The sequence below is a fragment of the Ptychodera flava genome, chromosome 9, assembly GCF_041260155.1.
Source record: "Ptychodera flava strain L36383 chromosome 9, AS_Pfla_20210202, whole genome shotgun sequence".
In the NCBI taxonomy this organism is placed as follows: domain Eukaryota; kingdom Metazoa; phylum Hemichordata; class Enteropneusta; family Ptychoderidae; genus Ptychodera; species Ptychodera flava.
In genome coordinates, this window is record NC_091936.1 from 44,295,103 (window position 1) to 44,317,523 (window position 22,421).

The 22,421-nt window shown below is 37.0% G+C and overlaps 2 protein-coding genes across 4 annotated transcripts in view; one reads left to right on the forward strand and one right to left on the reverse strand.

Moving 5' to 3' along the window:
* Window positions 1-13,222, reverse strand: part of LOC139141138 (ligand of Numb protein X 2-like) — a 73,286-nt gene extending 60,064 nt beyond the window's left edge. Inside the window, exon 1 of the mRNA XM_070710742.1 lies at window positions 13,049-13,222. The gene's annotated coding sequence lies outside the window, so the exon portion shown is untranslated. The remainder of the gene's footprint in view (window positions 1-13,048) is intronic.
* Window positions 13,223-13,258: 36 nt separating this feature from the next.
* LOC139141137 (twinkle mtDNA helicase-like) lies at window positions 13,259-17,856 on the forward strand. Of its 3 annotated transcripts, none has more exons than XM_070710741.1 (2): window positions 13,259-13,401; window positions 15,496-17,856. In XM_070710741.1, the coding sequence occupies exon 2, from the start codon at window positions 15,640-15,642 to the stop codon at window positions 17,623-17,625; it is 1,986 nt and encodes a 661-aa protein (XP_070566842.1). In that variant the 5' UTR covers window positions 13,259-13,401; window positions 15,496-15,639; the 3' UTR covers window positions 17,626-17,856. The 3 variants fall into 3 exon arrangements, 2 of the variants coding, with proteins under 2 accessions (XP_070566842.1, XP_070566841.1); XR_011554138.1 differs by lacking the exon at window positions 15,496-17,856 and adding an exon at window positions 14,734-14,896 and having other exon boundaries at window positions 13,302-13,401; XM_070710740.1 differs by lacking the exon at window positions 13,259-13,401 and adding an exon at window positions 14,755-14,895 and having other exon boundaries at window positions 15,496-17,761.
* The last annotated feature ends 4,565 nt before the right edge of the window (window positions 17,857-22,421 follow it).

Sequence of the window (22,421 nt, forward strand, 5' to 3'; positions counted from 1 at the left end):
TCTGTAACATTACATGTACAATTATGAATAAAACATAACACGATGCATAATTAAATTAATGAATCCTTTTGCTGATTATTCTGCTACAATATTTTAGCAATTTGATTATTCAATACACATATAAATTGACATACATGTACTCTCTGACTACTGAATGGACCTATACATGACCCAATCATTGTGAATACCTGTACACTATCCAATCAACAAATATGCTTTATATGGTCATGGAATATGTATCACTGAATGTACATACATGGCTGACCAAAATTATGATGTTAAGACTGAATGAGATAATGCTTTACAAGTGTGAACTAATCACTTGTTGTCCCTATTGGATTGTTAAGTATTATGAGTGGCAATGTGGTCACAAACAGCTGTTGCTCAACCATCAATAATCACGCTACATAGAAATATTTCTGTTTCCGCTAAATGTGATCTTCACGGCCACAAAGCCCTCATAAAATACAAACACATCCTTCTGACCTTTTCTTAACATGATAATTTCCACTGCATCATATTTCAAGATACCCTACAGTACAGTCCACGCAGAACCTGTCATTGTGCTGGCATTTTGTACATGTACATCACTATGTTAGGCAGACTCTGTGATGTGGTGTACTAATACATATAGAAAAATTCTCTCACCCTGAGCATCAAAGAGATGTTAAACTGCTCTGAGACGATGACAGAAGTTTAATGTATGATAACAATATTATCATCGATAAGCATGTTGGGGTAGTGGTGGATAGTTAAATAAATATCTAGCTGGTGATGGATGGCCGAGCCACAGAGTGACTGACTAGATTTTAAAGTATATGGGCATTCATGTTTATTGAAAATTCTTGATTCCCTCTAGGACGATTTTATTTTTAGCAGAGTCTACATTTTGCATAGGAGAATATCTGATTTAAAACCAGGAAAAAAGTTCTCTATTTTCTAGTGAAATCTTGCAGACGATAGTATTGTGAAAGGAGTCCATAAAAGACAGATTTTCGATACATTACTATTTAATCAATAATTTTCTTGTGTTGATGCTGTTGCTACTTTTATCGTTGTTTACATGGTTGATTTGCAAAGATGACTTTGTGTTTCATCTTTGTGCTTTTAAATCTTTTTGTGAGTATGACTGCTACAAACAGATTTTCATGACTGAAGCCATATTTTGGCTGAAGATTTTTGAAATGTTATAAACTATATTTTTGAACAAATGGACAAAAAGGAGATGTATAGTCCATATAATCAGCGTCAATTCAAATTCAAGTACTTTCCAGGACTTTTTCAGCGATTTTCAAGGACTATTTGAGGCCAAAATACCATTTTCCAGAAATCATTTTTAAAAAAGTCATATCATTTTAAATTTCATCAACAACATTATGACTGATCATCTTGTCATTCTTGAACATTGTAGATTGATTGAATATCAATTTTCCAGAACTTTCCGGGACTCAATTTCATTTTCAAGGATTTTTCCAGGACTTTCCAGGAGGTTTCAAAATGCACAGACTTTCAAGGAGTTTCCAGGAGTATACAGACCCTGAAGTCTGTCATACTCAAACTCAGTACACTGTATATTCTGTGAACCCTTTTCTACTTTTAGAATAAATGTTCTGACAACTAAAGGCCCAGTGGATGTAACTTTCAATGATTTCGTGTTATGTCAACTATATTTAGGTCTCTTGTTCTACAACCCAAAGGACAGTGAGATTACTCAGTCGGTACATGTGTATACTGCATTGTTTTTTGTCAACAAGTGAATGTTGGTGCAGATAACAATTCAAATGCGAATTAGGACGATGCATACCATAACAGAACTTGCAATTGACGTACAAAACCAAATAGAAAAATCATCAAAAGTTGCAGCTCCAGTACTGGCATTTAAGTCTTTCCTCTTCAGTTGAAATTCTGAATCATAGATATATACTGCAGGTACAAGTTTTTAAGTTCCATTAAAGAAACTTACAATCCTTCCAGCTGTAAATTCAGATTAAAATATCCAACTATCGGCCAAACTGCTTTCTGCTACCAATGCATACATGTAGTAAATTTTGAATAGATCACAGTGGGTTCCTATAGGTTGTTAGTTGGATACCAGCAATTCTTGGAAGAAAAACAAACACAGGGTTCAAGTGAGGTAAAGCCACACATCATGACATGTTGATTATCCACACTGAGGACAAATTATTATCAAATTGATAATCTCTAAGTGAGATAGCATTGCAGACAGCAAATACATTATGGTTGACTGACAATATTATTACATCATTCTTAAACAAGTATGTAAAAAATATTCTTCTTTAATTGCTCATGAATAAATGCTGTTATTTATCCATGAATGTGGTTAAATCTCTATGAATACTGAATTAGACGTCCATGAATACTGTACAAATGTGCATGAATGCATTTAAATGTCAATAAATGCTGTTAAATGTCAATGAATGCTATTACATGCCCATGAATGAATGTTTCAATTCAATTCCACAAATATAGAAATTTGCCTTCAGGCTCATCAAATACAGATTAAAATACTGTAGTACAAATGGCAAGAGTGTTCTATCAAATGAGATACTTTTAAATGTCAAAGAACACTGTTAAACATCTGTGAATGCTATTAAATGTCCATGAAATTCTGTTAACCCTTTTGTGTACCAAAGTCAATTTAAAAAATACACCGAGTCAATTTTTTTTCAGATTTTTGCAAAAATTTTGATAAGAAACTGTAGCCAATTAAATGTGATATCCATTTGGTTCAAAATTATCAAAGAAATTACAGAAAAATTCATAAAATTGGTAAAATGTTGCACTAAAGTTTTGGTGGGAAAAATTACGGTACTCTAAGGGTTAAAATACAGTAGCCATGAATTCTGTTAAATGTACTTTGTAGATATGATTTTTTCACCATCACATCATTTAGGACACCTTCATTGTCTGGTTAAAAATGGCTTAGTTAGGTAGGCATAGACATGAGACTCCCTGTCTGAATAAACACCCTTAGCTAGCTAAGTTGGGAATCACCCTATACATGATGAAGGTTGCCTCCCATTGATTTACATCAAAAGTTGAAAGGTCACAGAGCATCCTGGGTTAATTGCCAATGAACCATAACATGAGGCTGAAATAGCAGGTCACGAACTTGTTAACACCATTCTGACATAATTGTTCAACTTTACGACAAGCAAGATTTCTATTCTCCTTTTCTTGATGAGTATTTAACAATGATGAACTTTGAAAATCAAGAGTGTCCACAGGTCTTTAAACTAGTGTGATATCTGAACTCTGAGTTATTTAGCCATTACAGGGATAAAGTCGGCCATTTTTTCATGAATTTTGTTTGATACGAGATACTACTTATATTGTTTGACATGTTGAAAGATACTGAATGAATGGGTCACCATGCGTATATTTGACCATGATTTTAGACACGAAACATGAAAGCATGGCAAAAATGAATTAATGGTCATGACCATTAATTCATTTATGCCATGGTTTCATTTAATTTGTCTGGTCACCAATTCATTCAGTATCTTTCAACATGTCAAACAATATACATGTAAGTAGTGTCTTATATCAAACAAAATTCATGAAAAATGGCCGGCTTTGTCCCTTTAAACATTTTTATATCAACTTAAGATTTGGTGAATATGTCGCTATTGCTTCATCAACTCACTGTGGAGGCAGTATTAACCTTTTGAGCGCCACAGTCAAATTTTGCCTCCTTTATAAAATACAACCCCAGTCAATTTCTTTTCAGATTTTTGCCAAAATTTTGATATGCAAACTGTTGTACATGAAATGTGATGTCCATTTCGTCCAAATTTAGCAAAAAAATTACAGATAAATTCATAAAAATTGGTAAAATATTGCACTAAAGTTTCGGTGGGAAAAATTTCAGCACTCAAAGGGTTAAAGTACCAATTCATATATCTAAAAGTAGGTAAACTTTTCCACCTAACTGTTCACAAACTGTTTTGGTTTCAAAACAAACAGTCCAATGCACAAAGCTTCATTACATAACACATCCTTGTAAATTTTTTTTTTCACTTTCAATGACAGACATACCTGAGTTATTGATTTGGTAATTTTTCCTTAATTGACATTACTGTCATTTGCATAGCTATGCAAATTAGCTGACAACCTGTTAATATTCTCTCGGCCATGTCAAACTTATCAAATTCTATCGATAAACACTGCCTATTGTATGATGTAAATTCACAAAATCATACCAGAATGCCAGAATGTGCAAAGAATATGGTGTTTTAAATCAACAATCAGAATGAATAAATGAATGAATACATTTGCATTTTTTGATCAAGTTAAAATAAAAAGATCCCTAGAGCGAAGATGAAATCAGAATCTATAAAAAAATTACAGAGTGTCTACAAATGAGGGCAATATTTCATCATTTCTAAATATATGTTTGACATTTGCATTACACAAGGGCCCTAATGGTCTGTCTGACATTAATTAAGTTGTCACTCTCTGCCAGGGACTCTGCATACCATATTTTTGATGTCAGACAAAATATCATTGTAGGATCACTCTCAATTTACTGCCACAGTGCCAGACTGTATCAGTATGCTTTGAGTAATTGTAAGAAATTGCCTGCTGTAATTTAATACACATGTTCACTACACTGGGACTGGATTAAATGTGCAGATTGGTCTTGGACATTTGATGAAAATAACCTGATCTTTGGACGATTAATTGAAACAGAAAATTACAAATTGACAATGTAGTGTGAAACTATAGACACCTGCCCTCTGATACATATTACGGTATATGAATTACTGGTTTTTTTTAAAAGCAACATGAACTGTAATAAAATGTACATGTACATATGTGGTATGATGAATCTGGGATATTTGCCTCTGTATCAATATGCATGTCCATGTACAATGTACCTCCCGTAATTAGTAACTGTATGTCTGGCATGTTTTATTTACTGATCTCTGAAATTATGAAAGATTTCAAATAATATAATTGACTGCTTATATCATGAATATTTACCAAGAATAATATCCAAAGGCAGTGACTTTTCCTTCCTTGCAGAGTCTGGTAAAATGAACCTTTCCGACAAATACATGTATGCAGACTCTCACACTCTTGCAATACTGTACACTGCTTGGGCACACTCACTTTGAAGGTTGCAGTGTAAAAGGAAGTTTCCAACCGTCTAAGTTTTATGTCGAAATCAAAAATTTAAATTTCCCCATCGATTAAAAACAAACACGGCAGCTATATTATTTCATGTGTTATTAAATTTTAGGTATAAATTTGTTTCTGCAGTACAGAACTTTGCATGGTGACTAAAGCCTATTCATAAAGGTTTACAATGACACATACACATGTACATGTATACATTAAACAATATTAGGTCATTCCTTCTCAGTTTCACATTTGGTTGAAATTTACAAAATAACAAATGGCTTGTAGTGTACGCAAAGAGTCTCACAGTGGACACATTTTTCATGAAAACCTCATTTTGATCTGACATCCCAGCTAGGGTCTCCTTATCTGTTACAAGTGTCAGTGATTGGTAGATGTTAAAAAGTTTTTCCTTTTGACCAGACACTGTGATGAGGGCTGATATAACAGACTTGACATATTAAGCTACTTTATAGAGCAAAGTTAATTCTCAACAAGTTTTAAATCATGGACAGCAGCTGCAAGATCAGTAATTTCAATTATGCTTTCACCTAATAGCCTGCTTTTTCTTTCCTGGCTGTACCAGATTTAAAGTCTATATACAATGTATACTAATTTTACGGCACATAGGCATTCACTGAATTCTTATTTACATGTAAAAACTTTTTTACATGCAATACACACTTTCAAAGAAATAAACAGAGACAATTGCAGATTGTCTGTGATATTCTCAATCATTTGACATTCATACATTTACATCGTATGTCTTTGCTGTGTTGATGTTCACAGTTTCAACGAAGTTTTCACACTTTAACTTGTAATTAACTTTCAAGACACAGATGTGGAAAATTGGATCCTTTTTACAGTGTATGCAAATCTTGCTCCACTTTGATACTGATTACAGTTAACTTTTAACACTTTTGTAACCTACTTAGGGGCTCTCGCTCATAAAAACTGACACATGCATTAGGTAAATCCTTCTTTAATGGGGCTTGGTTAATACCCTGAGTCAAAATTACACAAAGACAGACACCAGTACAATGAAATAGGAAATATACCGGTATTTCACTGCCATCATGAGTTTTATTTGAATCGTGGATGCTGGAGGGGGGGGGGGAGGGGGGGTGTGTTTAATCACAAAAGCAGAGAATTGAATTTGGAGTACAAATTTTTTTGGTGATCTGTATATAGCCCCTTAATTTTACAGTGAACAATAACATCTATTACAGTGTACCATACATACAATAATACAACACAGATTGTACATGTAATGTCAGCGTACTGTAAACAAACCTTCACCTTTCACAAATATCTTTATAACAATACACGTCTCTCAACCGAATGTTCTTTTTTTTATGTTGAATTTCTTACAGCAGTGGTGAAAGCGGAGAAAATAAAATTAGCCAAACTTAAAATTAAAATGGTGCATATCGGTTCAAACTTAGTTGTGCACTTTACATTTAAGCTCTGTGAACTCTTTGTGAACCTGAAAATTTCTGATTGGCGTTTGGGTTTGTGGAGCTGTAAATTCCTGAGCCTCTGGACCGGCGTCAAGAATTGAGAAGTGAAGTGATTATGGACACTCAACTCTTTGCTGAGAAATCATTAGCGCAATATATCACACAGAAGGCACTTTTAGTGAGAACATGAAATACGCACCCAGGAATTTTTAGTCACACAACCTATACAAAACCAGTAGTATCCACTCAAGAGGCAAGGGTTTGAACTACTTAACAGCTTTCTTTCTTTGATCAAAGTATCAAATACAGACTTGTAAATAGTTTTTGAACTAAAAGTATTGAAGCTTCATACACAGTGCAGCCCTATATTACCCAGATAGGATTATTTTGAGGCATACTGTTACAATTGCCTGAAACTACAGCATAGCGACATGGTCCTGGTACCTTGAATTTTGCTTTGTGAAACTAATTTATTATAAAATAATACAAAATTTGATAGACAACTGGTGGATATTGTCCCCAAAATGTGCAAACTGTCCCTAAAAATAAACGGTAGTGGGACAGAGTGTCCCTTAGTTTAAAATTCCTGGCTGCAACATTGCAGTATGCTGGTCAATTGATTACAACCCTGTACGGATACAATATAATGCAACGTGTAACAGCTATTATTTACAGAATGGCATTGTCAGTCCAGAATACAATTCTCTTGTCAACAGTAATGTAAGCTCATTCACAAAATACCAAGATTTATGTCCAAGTACACTGTGTTGCAGAGGTACATGTACCGGTACATGTACTGTCAATACTGAAGCTTATGATGTATTATTATACGACTTTTTAAGCCAATTTTACCAGAAAAGTCAAAATCATAGTGTTTGAAGATACTCGTCAATGCCATCACACACTGCCTTCGCACGATTTAGCAGACTGGGAATGCATTCAGCGCATCCGCTGAGCATACACAATGAAATTTTAACCCATGCAGCACAGCATATGCACTAAAAATTGTAGTCAGAAGCATAATCTCATTCAAATTCACTGGTTTTGGACTGAACATTATTCACTGCATGAGGTACTTAATCTTTAGATGTATATTTTTTTGTAAAAATGTAAAATCTTCTCTTGTTTTTCCTCTTTTTGATGACTAATGTAAAGGTATTATGAGGTCAACAACAACACCTAAAGTTATTGTATGGTACTCCGCATCAAAGTTATTTGACTCCGCGTCCTCCGATACTGAAACTTACTGTACAACGGAACTCGATAGGTTACAGATGCAGGTGTGTAATAATATTGTATACTGTATGCATCATGTTGACAAGACTAATACTCTGCACTTGGTATTTTAATACACTTTACATGTATACTTTAGGAGGAGAAGAATAAAATGTAATAGGTTTACAGAACAATATCATGAAAACATCTTAAGTCTCAGTTATTCAAATTTACAGAAAATGGTATTCCATTTTTAATTTCAGGTATTTCTGAATTTAAGGTTGATTTACTTCTGCTCATTAATCCAAACACTTTGAATAACCCCAGATTTGTCTTCTCAATTATGAACAAGAACAATTTACTTTTAAAGCTTTAAAATTTTACTTTCGAGTTGCATATTACCTTTAATACAGAAATCGATGTCCCACACTGTGAAGTAGGGCTTCCACAGGATATAACAATATCCCAACTACTTGGGTCAGTGGGTGATTCCGTCTTGACATTTTCCCATGGATGAGCTCTCTGCTAAACCACCCTGGGGCAGTTCTTTTGATTGATCGATTTGAATGGTTTTGAATTTCAATTCCAACTCTCACCTAATGCAGAAAATTATCTCTCATTCATATTCAGATAATGGATTGTTTGCAAAGACAGTGGGACAGGATTTCTCACAATAAGTATTTCACAAATGTATAATTTGCCAATTTTTTTCTGGTTTTTTTTTTGTGATCTTTCTCAAACAAAGCAGGTTTGTTATCGTTATATTCACACCTGACGGATGCATAACTGAAAGTAATGCTTCAGTAAGGTTTTTCATTTTTATGTTATTTTATGTAATGATTTCATTTATTTAGACAAGCTTGAATATTTTGCTTCACAGATGACACAGAGTGTGAAGGAAGCAGAAAAATTGATTTTATTTGAGTCCTCTCAAACTTTTCCGCTCATTCTCACTTGTGCCAAACACCCAGACTTGCATTTCTATTCATTACATGTGACATCAACACCAATGAAATGTAGAAAACATGGATTGCTTCTATCATAGTTTTTCCTGTACAGTCCTATTCTGTTGAAAAACATGCAGTTACAACAAAATTCTGCTACTGTAGAAAACCTCTCCGTCAAAGGATCATGACAGACTTTAAGGCAGTCTGTTTGAGGCAATCATTTTGATTTCTCACACTATTCTGTGGTTTATTATTCACGGTTTTGAAACGGTAAAATTCCATTCAGAAAACCTAGCAATTTACATGTATGAATGTTATATAGAGTTGACAGCTATAAATCAAGATGTGAACGTCATTGATTTATTGTCAACTCTGCTAGTCAAGGGTATTCAGTAAGAAATAGAGCCTCCATATTACGCCGACTTAACTAGGCCATACAGTCCGGATAATGATTCACTTTGAGGGAAAACTTCAAATATATGTCATTGTTAGCAAGGTGAATGTGGTGTAATGACACCAAAAGACTCACTGTTGAAGACATTACATCTGTATCCCATTCACTGCAAAGCTTTTCCATTGGACAATAACCCACCATGGCTAAACTCTGATTGGCATCGCTTGATACAGCTGTGAGCTCACTGGAACATTGTTCAGACATAACGCACTCCACACAATACACAATAAAAGAGACCTGTGCTAGCGCAAAAATGGTATAGTGTAAACTCACAAAGAGAGATTGATTTCTCACTGGTAACACCCAGTGACTCAAACAGACATTCACACGCTGGCATTTTAATCCAAATTTAATTTTTACTTTCTGCATTTCACTGCTAATGATATCCTATCAAGATATGTGGTAAAGATGTCTTTCACGTAATTCTGAAATGTATTCTAATGTTTATAAGTGTTATATGAAATTCAACAGCTGTAAAAAGCAAGATGTTTTGATATTTTTAAAAACAGATTTACACAGAAGAGTTGATGGTTATAATAACCAAGTATGGATCCTGTTTCTCCTATACGCACAGTCTGCAGTGATCTGATAGGATTTATTTGAAAGTCATTCTCGAGAGCCAGAGCCTTATTGCTGCAATGCCGCTCCATGAACCTATGCAAAGTCAAGTCATGGTAATGCGTGTAGCTGTTTGTTTAATGGCCATCAAAGGTCTGATTGTAGGACATTTTAAATACCAAAGTTACTCTCTGAGATGTAATGAGCTCAACATAAAGATTCAATAAAATTCAACTCTAAGAGTATTGAGTGTATTGTGCAACGCTGTTCCAATGTCTGCTCATTACTAGTGTATTTGTTACAGCATATACATGTATGTCTCCAGGTCTTGGTACATGTATCATTATTGCATATTACAATATTGAGACTGTGTCGTGTATTTGAATTTCCTGTTCTGCGATTTTACAGTGATGAGCTTCAAATACTGATGGCATGATGATGTGGTGGACATGTCTAAGAGAAGAATTAATGTGTGATGTTTACTTACTCTAAAAAAAAATGTCAGAAGATTGTGGGAACTTGAAATTACACCCACAGTGGCACAAATGATACAGAACTCTCTGGGGTTTGTAAATCGTATATTTTATCTCTGTTGCTACGCCCTTGATGTGTGTTCATGACTCACTGAGGAGAAGTTTTTTATTAAAAATGTTAAAAATATATCCAGAGATAAATACGATGTATCACAGCGTTTTCACGGATATGATATCAATGTTCTACCATCCAACACTGATATTTTACAAAATTTTCATTGAAATCTTCCTAGCTTTGCCAAGTGTGTAAATATCACATTTTCCTCCTCGCCTTGCTCTCTTTGAGAACACCAGCCTGTCACCCCAATGTAACAACAGTACGAGGCTTTCCCTAGGTCAATTGGGAACAAAAGTGTTGGCCGCGTACATTGTCTTACAGCCACAGTTCAGCTGCCCACACAATGCAACGAGGATGCCTGTAATAAAGAAAGTTCAGCCGACCACAAAACAAGGCATTCAACAACCAACAATGCAGTGAAAGAACCTTCAAAGAATGCATGGAATGCTATAGGCTAGACTCAATCAATTTGCCTTGAAATCTAAAAACATACTGTGTCACTTTCAGTTACATGTCATGGAAAATTTCTCACAAAATTACACATTTGCGGTGACTTTGAAACTGATAACACACATAGTTCTAATTCTGAAACAGATTTCTCATTCTACAATGGAAAGAAATTGTCACTGCCAAGCACACTCTCTCACTGTCTGTATCAGTGCTTTGAGGTGACAAGGTAATTTCCAGGCTAATTGGAGGACACTTAATACTGAAATCCTATACACAATATCACTTATATAAATGCCAGTATCAGTTATCAATTGCATTTGGCGGAAACCAAATAAAGCCATCCAGGTGATTTGTTCATCACTCCATAGGACCACTATGGTAACAAGGAAAACAGATACATTGGAAAATATCTGTCATTCTTTGCCTAACCTCCCTTTGTTCTTGAAATTCTTCTTTAAAATAAAATTAACTGTAATCTCATTATCTCACAAAATACGCAATCAATTTTACCCTCCCCCTCTTTACATGATTCAAAAGACAACATTTTTTTAGCCAAGGACCGGATCAATGCTGGGGGACATAACATCAATTGGCTACGTATTAAAGTATACACCAAGTTTACTTTTCATGAAGACCCATGATCCAAGACAAAAAAACTTTAAAAAGCTAAACTATTCTTCTTTCCATTTCAAATATTTTTTTCCTCTTCCTTGATGATAGTAGTTATGTGACGCAGAAAGTCTCCCTGTACAATTGTGTGCATATTTCAGAATAGAATTAAAAATTTGTTCATGTGTTTTAATTTGTGGTGCTTTCCCTCTGATATTTCATTTTTTCTGATTTGGCAATGCACAAAATTTGCCTGCAGGTAGCACATCAGGTGTATCAGAGAACATGTAGATTATTTAATTTACATAATATATTGTAGGTCAAGAAAGAGTTTATGACCAAATGTAATATGTCGTTGAACTACTGTACTGACACATATAACTTAATGTTTTGTCAGGCTCACACAATGGATCCATAACAGTTATCTGTCAGTGTTCAGGATACAGCTTACATTATACTAGGGAGTGCTCATAACATCTGACATTCAGCACTTTTATGGGTGACATTTTTCTTATAAAGCCATTTCTATTCAACCTCAGACTGGGGGGGGGGGGCGGCTATGATTCAACAATTGAAACATCTAGCATCTGTTGCCATTGGTGGGATTTGACGTATTCTGCAACATGACTGGGATGGTTTAGTGTCTATGTTTAACGGGAAAATTACGATTGGCAGTCAAAATTGAAAAATAGCTTTTCTAACTCGATAACTTTAAAAGGATACGTTGAATAAACCGCCGTCGTCTTTTGCCGGCTGGAGTGTGTAATTGAGGTGGAATGACAATTTGCACTGTCAAATAGATTGCCCAACCTGCTGATCAATGGAAAGGGTCCCCAAGCCGGCGTCTCCCATAAAACCTGTACTGTACGCTTTTCAAACAAATCGCCACTTATAACACTCTCATAACAATTGCAAGTATACTGATAGGTTTTGTATTGATTTTTCTTTCTCGATTTGAACGAAACTACTCAATATGGGGTACAGTATTTTCAGAGTCTCTCGGTGTGAGGTTTCGGTCTTGAAAATAAGTCGAGCGATAGCATCAATTTAATACCACTGTCCCTGCCGAACCAACTGTTCACAGAGCTCGAAGTCAAACGTAAATTACTTGAAATACCAACTAATGGTACAATCAAAATGTAATCAAGGCGATCTACGGATGAACCAAGCGTTTTACTTGAATATATGTTGACTGTTGGAATAGTATTACTTTCAGCAAGTGCACACTTTACAGCACACTGACAACTGTCAGTTTCGTACCAAGGCTAGTTTCAAAGGCTCGTCCACTCGTAGTAGTACTCTTGCCACGACTTCGGCTCCAACGTACACAAAACTATCGTCTACATCACAGTCTTGGCTCTTTTGTCACCGTGTGATTATCGGATCCAGGGAAATAGTTTGTCAAACCTTTTTGGTGGAGAAAGACAGGGCTTCCTCAACGTGAACTGTCCATACTTACTCACTGCAATGAACGCACAGCGTGCATTCGCCATGTTGACATTTAGACGCGATCAGCTGCGACGAGAAATAGCCGTGGATGGTATTCTCACGAACATTAATTGTACTCGCTCGGCTGCGTGGAAAATTGTTCTCGCAGCGAGTTTAAAAGTGACGCTTACCTCATTCTCCGTGTACTTTTCATGCAATTTGAAGTGTTTCCGTTCTTCTAGCGGTCCTCGAGATAACCTGTTTGTCAACAAGCTGAACAATTTAGTCGTTAACACTTCACCGACGTCAATTACATGCGAACACGAGCAAGTCCTGTAGTGTAAGTATACATTTCAGTTCAACATGTGTGACATCACTTCCGATCTTCTGTTGTTGATATCATTTGAACTTTGACCTCAGTTCACTCCCAGAATCCAACAACAACCGCAACACATGTCCGAAGCTCGAAGCGAAATGGGGCTGAGCACGGTCAAAAATGAGGCAGCACGGGAGATGGTCGCCTTTAATAGCAGATGCGGAAAGTGTGAGTATCATCTAAGAGATCATCAAGATCTATTATCGAGCACGAATGGGACATTGGTTCTTGAGGCCAAACGATTTTTTTCACGCTTTGCCAATCTAGCGAGCGCTTTGTGCTGCATTGTTAATAATTTGCATTCTGAAATCATGTAGTTTTGTTTACCAAGATGAAGCACGCCTTGAAAAAATGAATAATTGGGATTAGAATTCGCCAACCCGAAGGTTGCCGGTTGACGCGCGCTTCTGCATTTGCAGAATACGTCATAGTAACCGCAAGAGGGCGCAAGCATGAGATCTGAACTTCATTGAAAGAGGGTGTTTCTTGGGCAAGACTTCCCTTAGTTAGACCCCCCTCATACCTTGAAATCATTTAAGTCGCGGACTTGGAAGGAGCACATCAAATACAACTTTTGGAGGGGTTTAGAATTAGGGTTCGGGTAAGTTTTAGGGTTAGCATACTTGAAAGTGTTATGTATCCTCATCTAAGATAAAAAAGAAGGCCGTGGAGGGACCCTATGGGACTCTTTCCCTGTAACCTCCATTTTACTCCGAACATCTGCACATATTTGTAACAAAGTCAGCAGTTCTATTAAGGTCATACAAGCAACTCAGACTTTCAAATTTGGAGTAGGCTTGGGGTTCATGTTTTTGGCAGAGGGTAGCATTGTACTAGCTGCAAAATTGTAGCTCTACGGTGAGGGGGTCGGTGAGTTTTGGTTTTTGCGACCTCGCTCACCAGTAGAGCTACAATGCCGAAGGCCCTGAAACAAACAAAATAAGCACGCTGCACATGGCATGGCATTTTGATGTAAAATCCCATATATTTACTGCATTTGGTCATACTGATTTATCACTACTGAAGATTAAACACTATACTACACGAACCTTGTGGTGTATGGGGTTTGGTATTTGTTCAAATACGTCGATCGTGTTCCAAAAACATTTCTTTGAGCCGCCATTACCAACTACCGGTAATGGCGGCTCCCAGAAACACGCTCAATGTTTATGGAACGTGATCGACGTGTCTGTGCTAATACCAAACCCCATAAACGACAAGGTTAGTGTAGTATAGTGTTTAGTCTTCAGTAGTGATAAATCGGTACAACCAAATGTAGTAAATATGTGGGATTTTACATGAAAATGCCGCGCCATGTGTGGCGCGCTTATTTTGTATGCTACAGGGCCTTCGGCATTGTAGCTCTACTCGTGAGCGATGTCGCAAAAACCAAAACTCACCGACCGCCTCACCGTAGAGCTACAATTTTGCAGCTAGCATTTTACATGATGGTCATCCCTGTTATGCTCCGACCTTATTCTCCCCTTTCTATTATAACAGAAAGCTCATTCAATCTTTTTGCAGCAGATGTTGCATGCTCATTCTCAATCAATCCAAGAAAATAGGAAATTTCTCATTTGCTTTGATTTCTGTCAGTGTTGAGGGATATAGTGAAAATACAACTAAACCTGCTGTAGGAGCAAGACAGAGCTGGCATACAAGGTACTCCCTTACCCATGATTGCAACCGCAATATATAGAAATGGAACATAGCAGAGCAAATAGTGTCTTTCCCAAAAATCAGGGAAATCAAAGAATAACTAACTGAAAGGAAACTGGACTCACAGTGCATGATGACTGTGTTTTGTCTCATCATTCACTCAACAGTTGAGGATATTTGTCATTTTACTTTTGATTTTATGCACTTGCATAGTACCATGTACTTCAACTTAGACTTGTTTACAGATGTTTTGAGAAATAGATCACTTTGTTTAATGAAAGAAGTGAATTATCAATATTACTGTGCTCATTTGATGAAACGCATTGAACAAACCTCTAAGGCAGGGAGTGCTTTTATGCCAATAAATGATATCAGTAAGTATTGACAAAACATGAACTGTTTCTCCCCTCTGTCCAAGAATTTTGAGGGCCAAGTCTGCTATGAAAATCATTTGGCCATACCATGCTGTGAAGATGAAATGATTTAAAGATGATTACTTTAAATATTCAATTTGTTAAATTATTTATTGCAAAGCATAGGGTACTGTAGTAACCCAGGCTGTCTGATTATCAAAACATTTTCTGAATTATTTTTGATTGACAGGAGCAATGAAGACAAAACTGCATACCTGTAGAAGAGTGCCTCACCTTGCCCATCAGAGATGATACACCTGTTAATCAACCCAAATTTTGTAACTCTGGTTAGATTGTCGAATTGGTGCTCGTATTTACTGATTTCACTGCCAGTATGATGCTTTGTAAACTCGTCACCGTGATGGGGAAGGCGTCCTCTGTTAACATCAATGCTCGAAGATTGTTGAAAGTGGTTGCCCAGCCCACACTGAGCGTCACCATCACAGAAATCAGAAAGTTTCTTCGGGAAAGGAATATTGAATTTAAAACTGGCTACACATGTCTTGTTGCCAAGTGTCCAGTGTGTTGCCCAGGTCAAGGTCAGAGCAGCAAAGATCAGAAACCCATGTATGTAAATATGACCACTGGTAGCTTCGTCTGTTACTGCAACGTGTTCAAAGGGAGCTGGCACAATTTACAAGATGTCTTGTCAGTGTCATCTAGGAAAGGTTTTAAAGCAAACATACCTTTAAACAATGAGCAACAGGCAGAGGTTACTGAAATACAAGATGCTAAAGAGCTTTGGAAGAGTACTTTGCCAGTTGAGAACTGTGATAATGTGGTTGTTGAAAACCTGAAGAAAACATTCAATATACAGAATCTCAGTAATGACGTGTTGAAGAAGTACAAGGTCCGCATTAAGGAAAATCAGCTTTTAGTATTTCCATGGTATCACCATGGAAACAAACTACAGGGACTCAAAGTGTTAACTATTGAGAAAGACCAGAATGGAAAAAACACCTTTGTTGATCGTAGTGTACCGAAGTTATATTACAGTGGACTGTTCGGATGGCATTTGATTGGCAAGGATGTCACATACGTTGTTTTGACAAGCAGTGAAGCTGACGCCATGGCTGTCAGTCAATCAACACGAGTTCCCGCCCTTGCTCTACCAAGAGGAATTTCAGTTCTGCCCCAGGAGGTGTTACCGCTTCTTGAACAGTTTGAGAAGATTCTGCTGTGGTTTGGCAATGACATCAGATCCTGGGAGGCATCAAAGCAGTTTGCCAAGAAGCTGAATCCAAAGCGGTGTTTCTTCATCAGACCCAAAGATGGACACCCAAGTCCACTGGAAGCCTTGAATCAGGGACTGAATCTAAGTAGCATTATGAAACAGGCACAGCCTGTCAGCCACAAATCCATCGTGTCATTCCGGAGTCTCCGAGAGGAAGTGTTTGGTGAGTTGTCACATGCAGAACAAGTAGCAGGAATAAAATGGAAGAGGTATCCTCTTTTGAATAAACTGTTGAAAGGTCACAGACGAGGAGAGCTGACAGTGTTCACAGGGCCAACTGGTAGTGGCAAGACAACATTCATCAGTGAATATTCCGTGGATCTCTGCACTCAGGGGGTCAACACACTCTGGGGCAGCTTTGAGATTCCCACCATCAGACTTGCAAAGGTCATGCTGACCCAGTTTGCCAAAATGAACCTTGAGAAGCAGCTGGACCAGTTTGATCAATGGGCGGACAAGTTCGAAAGTCTTCCTTTGTATTTTATGACCTTCCACGGACAGCAGAGCATGAAGACTGTCCTCGATGCGATGTCGCATGCCGTTTATGTCCATGACATCGAACACGTGATCATTGACAACTTGCAATTCATGGTTGGTCTTTCAGACCGAGCCTCTTCAATGGACAGATTCAGTCAGTATGATAATGTTATTGCGGCATTTAGACGATTTGTCACCACCAACAATTGTCATGTGACTGTTGTCATCCATCCACGAAAGGAGAAGGATCAAGAGGAACTCCAGACTGCGTCCATCTTTGGCACCGCCAAGGCTGCCCAAGAAGCAGACAACATCATCATCTTGCAAGACAAACGTCTCACTTCGGCACGTGGGAAGAAATACATCCAGGTTGCCAAAAACAGATTTGATGGAGACCTTGGCATCATGCCATTGTACTTCAACAAAGAGACACTGTGCATGTCATCATATCCAGTGAAAACCAGCAAACAGAAAGTCATCAAAGATATTGATTTGAAAGGAGAGGACATCCAAAGTTCCAAGAAAAAACCTGATGGCAAAGAAAATAAACCGAATTTGAATATTTTGGATGATGATGATGATGATGATGATAGTGATGATGATGAGTAATTAATAATGTTTGTGTGAAAGTGATGAAGGAGATAATTTAACCAACCGGTCGTATCAGCCTTGTGTAGTTTGTTTTCATCAGTGTTTTGCAATGATATTGTTGAGGTATCCATGATTTATCCCATGTTTCCCACCATATTGCAACTCTTCCAGCCAGTAAACATTGCATGAATAATAGCAATACATCATATCTTCTTCTGTTACTTTCACCATAAAAACTGCAAGTTTGTTAGAGAATCTTGACATGAAATGATTTTAAAATGGGGGTCTATGTGATGACATCCATAATGTGTTTTCAAAACGCTCTCACCTTTACTAATTGTTATCAAGCATACGTGGTAACTAAAGGAATTAAATCTGTGAAGTTATTTCCGTCCTTGTCTGGAAAGAAAGATGCCAAGACAAGCAGAGGTATTTATGCATTGCTAATAAATTACTGTTCAGAGCCACCAGGATGAAGATCATCAATGTATTCTGTGGGCAGGTTGATAATGCATTGGAATCGACAGGGGATAAAATATGAAATACGGACATGGCCCTTTACAATAGGGCCATCATAGCATCACTGTGGTCATTTTATATGCCTTCATTCTGTAATAATTTGTATGTTGGGAGGGGGGGATTTTATTAATAGTGATGAGTAAGTGACTTTAATATAGTGATCAGAATTGTTAATAAAATAGAACTGTCTCAGAAAACTGCAATAATAATACATAGCTATCACATTGTGTAACAAATGCAATATATCAGTGCAATTTTGTCAGGAAGTCTGTAATTGTGCCAGAGAAGAAATGGTTTCATTGTGTACCACCGATATTTCATTTCAGTAAATTACTCAAGATCCAAACTGACTTGATAGATGACTCTCAATGGAATACGGAATCAATGTACCGGTACCACAGACAAGGATGTTTGTATGAACAACAAGGACTTGTGGAGTCCAATTACTAGCATCCTTAGATGTCACTATATGATTTGAATGCAATGCTTGTCAGAAAATACAGAGTATGACATGTGAGATGTGACAACATTAGACATTACTCTTGTCATACGTTAAGAATTGAAAGGTTCATTTGGATGAACATAAACCACAATAACAATATTCTATTCTTTCAAAAACTGTGAAATCTGTCATACTTCCATTTCATTTTGTAAGTTTAAATATGCTGTATTTGTAAATCGGTGCTTGTCTTTCAAAAGTTCATTTTACATGGTATGGGTAGAAGTTCTATGTAGATGTGGCTTTTTTATTAAAAAATGTTATCAGTATTTATGATAAATATCTTCTGAAATAAATCAATAACAGCATTTTTATATTGTTTTTACTGAAAGTAAGTAAATAGGAAAACTAGAGGTAAAAAATATTTTCCTATTAAATGTAACTTTTTTCCAAGTGAAGAAAGGTGCATGATTATAACATTAACATCATCAGGATTGTCAAGATGTAGATTAATAGTACATTGAATAAAAATCATCAATCTTCAAAATGTCATCTTGGTGTGTTTTTGTATCATTTTTGCTGTGCTTCTCAGACACAATGAACAGGCCACATTGTCTATCACAGAAATATTATTTATATCTGTATCACAGGAAAAATTGGTATTTATTGGTTTGTAAGTCATTTCTTCCAGATTTTTCAATCCATGATGCTTTGGAGAATTCCTATCATATATGCAAATTTAGTACTGTAAAAATACCTTACTTTTGAAAAGGCATGGAAAATGACATGGAAATCATTTTCAAGTATTGAAATGGACACAAGCTTTATTGCTTCCCAAGGAATTTCATGGATTCATAAATATTCCAGACAGAAGTTGCACTATTAGGCAATAATGCATCTAGTTTATACAATAGTGCATCTAGTTTATTCTAATGCAAGCTGATATGCAATTATTTTCTGATTTTCTTCAATCTCCAAGGACAAAAATTGCTGCATGTAATGTGGGCGTGATAGATTTGTGCACGGAGAGATCTCTTAAATAGTATTGACATGAGAGCATGAGGTGTCTACTTTAATTTGAAATCCTTTTTTTTCTTGACACAATTATTGTGTACAGCCTATATAAATTAAGCCCACATAAGTACATTTTGGATGTGCGTCCTAGCTTGCGTATTTTTTTATTGGAGAATTTCCTGAAACAAGTCATTATTGATGACACAGTCCCTACTTGTTAATGGGTACTTTGATTACAGGTCCTCAGAGAGGATAGAGTCCTCTTCATTAGGTCTGTGATAAAAATACTTATGAATAAATTCGCTTAATACATGTCTGAGTTGTAGTTCAGGACATGAAAAAATCATAATAAAATGGCCACATGGCGGCAATATTGGATCGTATCACAAAACAAATCAATGTGCATATGTATGACATAGGTCAATGTCCTTGTACCAAGTTTGAATAAAATCGGTTGAGATATGCCTGAGTTATGGCTTTGTACATGAGAAAATCATAACAAAATGGCCGCACAGAAGCCATATTGGATCGTATCACAAAACAAATTTATGTGCATATGTATGACATAGGTCAATGTCCTTGTACCAACTTTGAATAAAATCTGTTGAAACATGCCTGAGAAATGGCTCTGTACATGAAAAAATCATAATAAAATGGCCGCCTGGCGGCCATATTGGATAGTATCACAAAACAAATCAATGTGCATATGTATGACATAAGTCAATGTCCTTGTACCAAGTTTGAATAAAATCGGTTGAGATATACCTGAGTTATGGCTCTGTACATGAAAAAATCGTAACAAAATGGCCACATGGCGGCCATATTGGATCGTATCACAAAACAAATTGATGTGCATAGCTATGACATTAGTCAATGTCCTTGTACCAACTTTGAATAAAATCTGTTACATGCCTGAGTAATATGTCTCTGTACATGAAAAAATCATAATAAAGTGGCTGCCTGGCGGCCATATTGGATCGTATCACAAAACAAATTGACGTGCATATGTATGACATAGGTCAATGTCCTTGTACCAAGTTTGAATAAAATCGGTTGAGATATGCCTGAGTTATGGCTCTGTACATGAAAAAATCGTAATAAAATGGCCGCCTGGCGGCCATATTGGATTGTATCACAAAACAAATTGAAGTGCATATGTATGACATAGGTCAATGTCCTTGTACCAAGTTTGAATAAAATCGGTTGAGATATGCCTGAGTTATGGCTCTGTACATGAAAAAATTGAAACAAAATGGCCGTACGGCAGACATATTGGATTGTATCACAAAACAAATTGGCGTGCATATCTATGTCATTGGTCAATGTCCTTGTACCAACTTTGAATAAAATCGGTTGAAACATGCCTGTGTAATGGCTCTGTACATGAAAAAATCGTAATATAATGGCCGCCTGGCGGCCATATTGGATTGTATCACAAAACAAATTGAAGTGCACATGTATGACATAGGTCAATGTCCTTGTACCAAGTTTGAATAAAATCGGTTGAGATATGCCTGAGTTATGGCTCTGTACATGAAAAAATCGAAACAAAATGGCCGTACGGCAGACATATTGGATTGTATCACAAAACAAATCGGCGTGCATATCTATGTCATTGGTCAATGTCCTTGTACCAACTTTGAATAAAATTGGTGGAAACATGCCTGTGTAATGGCTCTGTACATGAAAAAATCGTAATAAAATGGCCGCCTGGCAGCCATATTGGATCGTATCACAAAACAAATCAACGTGCATGTGTATGACATATGAAGTAATCCTTGTACCAAGTTTGAATGCGATTGAAAACTATCCGTATTTGAATGAAATCACTCCAGGCATCTCTGAGATATCTGCATGAACGGGCGCACTCACGCACGCACGCATGCACACACGCACAGACATGACCAAACCTATAAGTCCCCCCCGGATGGTGTCCGTGGGGACTAAGGGAGCATTCGTTATTTACGGGAGGGGGGGGTCGGTGGAAATCAGGGGGGGGTTGACTTTTACAAAACCGCTTTTCAGGGGGGTCAAATTTTACAATCAATGATTGAAGGAGGGGGGGTCAAATTTTACAAAGGTTTGTGTTGAGTTATGGAAAACAAAATTGACTTTGGAATTTCACCGAAATGTTGCTTGTGTAACCGATCGGATGTTTCGAGACGGCAGAATAATAACCGACCGAAGCTCAGCCAAATTTATTTCTCTAGCAGGGCCAACAAGTCCGAGACTGGCATTAACCTCTCTAGAGCAGCAACAGAGCATGTAGCCCTGAGTACAGGTCTGTGTGTTCCTGGCGTATACGGCCTCCACCATGCTGCCCTGCAACGGTCTGTGGAGATAACTGGGGTCTCTGCAGCGAGATTCAAAATGGGGATCGCCATGGGTAAACAACTTGCCGAGTATGTTATGTTTCAGAAAATGAGCGGTTTGGACGTTAGGAGAAGTCAATCGCATCTTTTCTGGGATTGGTTAGGAGGTAAAGGTAGGCAGGGAAAGGATTTTGCCCCAATAGAGCAGAATTTCGGCCAAAAAGACCGTTTAGTCTTCATTGCGGTCCAGATCCAGGCTGCAGAGACCTCAAGTCTGTTCAAAGACCATTGCAGGGCTGTGGTAGAGGCCATATAATGCTGGGAACACACGTGCACACACCTGTACGCAGGGCTACACAGCATGGGGCATGAAAAATTGCCCAAAAAATGAGGGAGGAACCAACACACAGTCATATAATGTAACAAACAACTTCTGTATATATTGTGTCAAATATCGGGGTCTACATATAATAAATAATATAGTAAAACCGTACCCAAAACTATAAATATTACTCCATGGTAACAGTAAC

Excerpts from the sequence above, each read along its gene's own strand:
- LOC139141137 (XM_070710741.1), top strand. The coding sequence starts at position 15,640 with ATGATGCTTTGTAAACTCGTCACCGTGATGGGGAAGGCGTCCTCTGTT.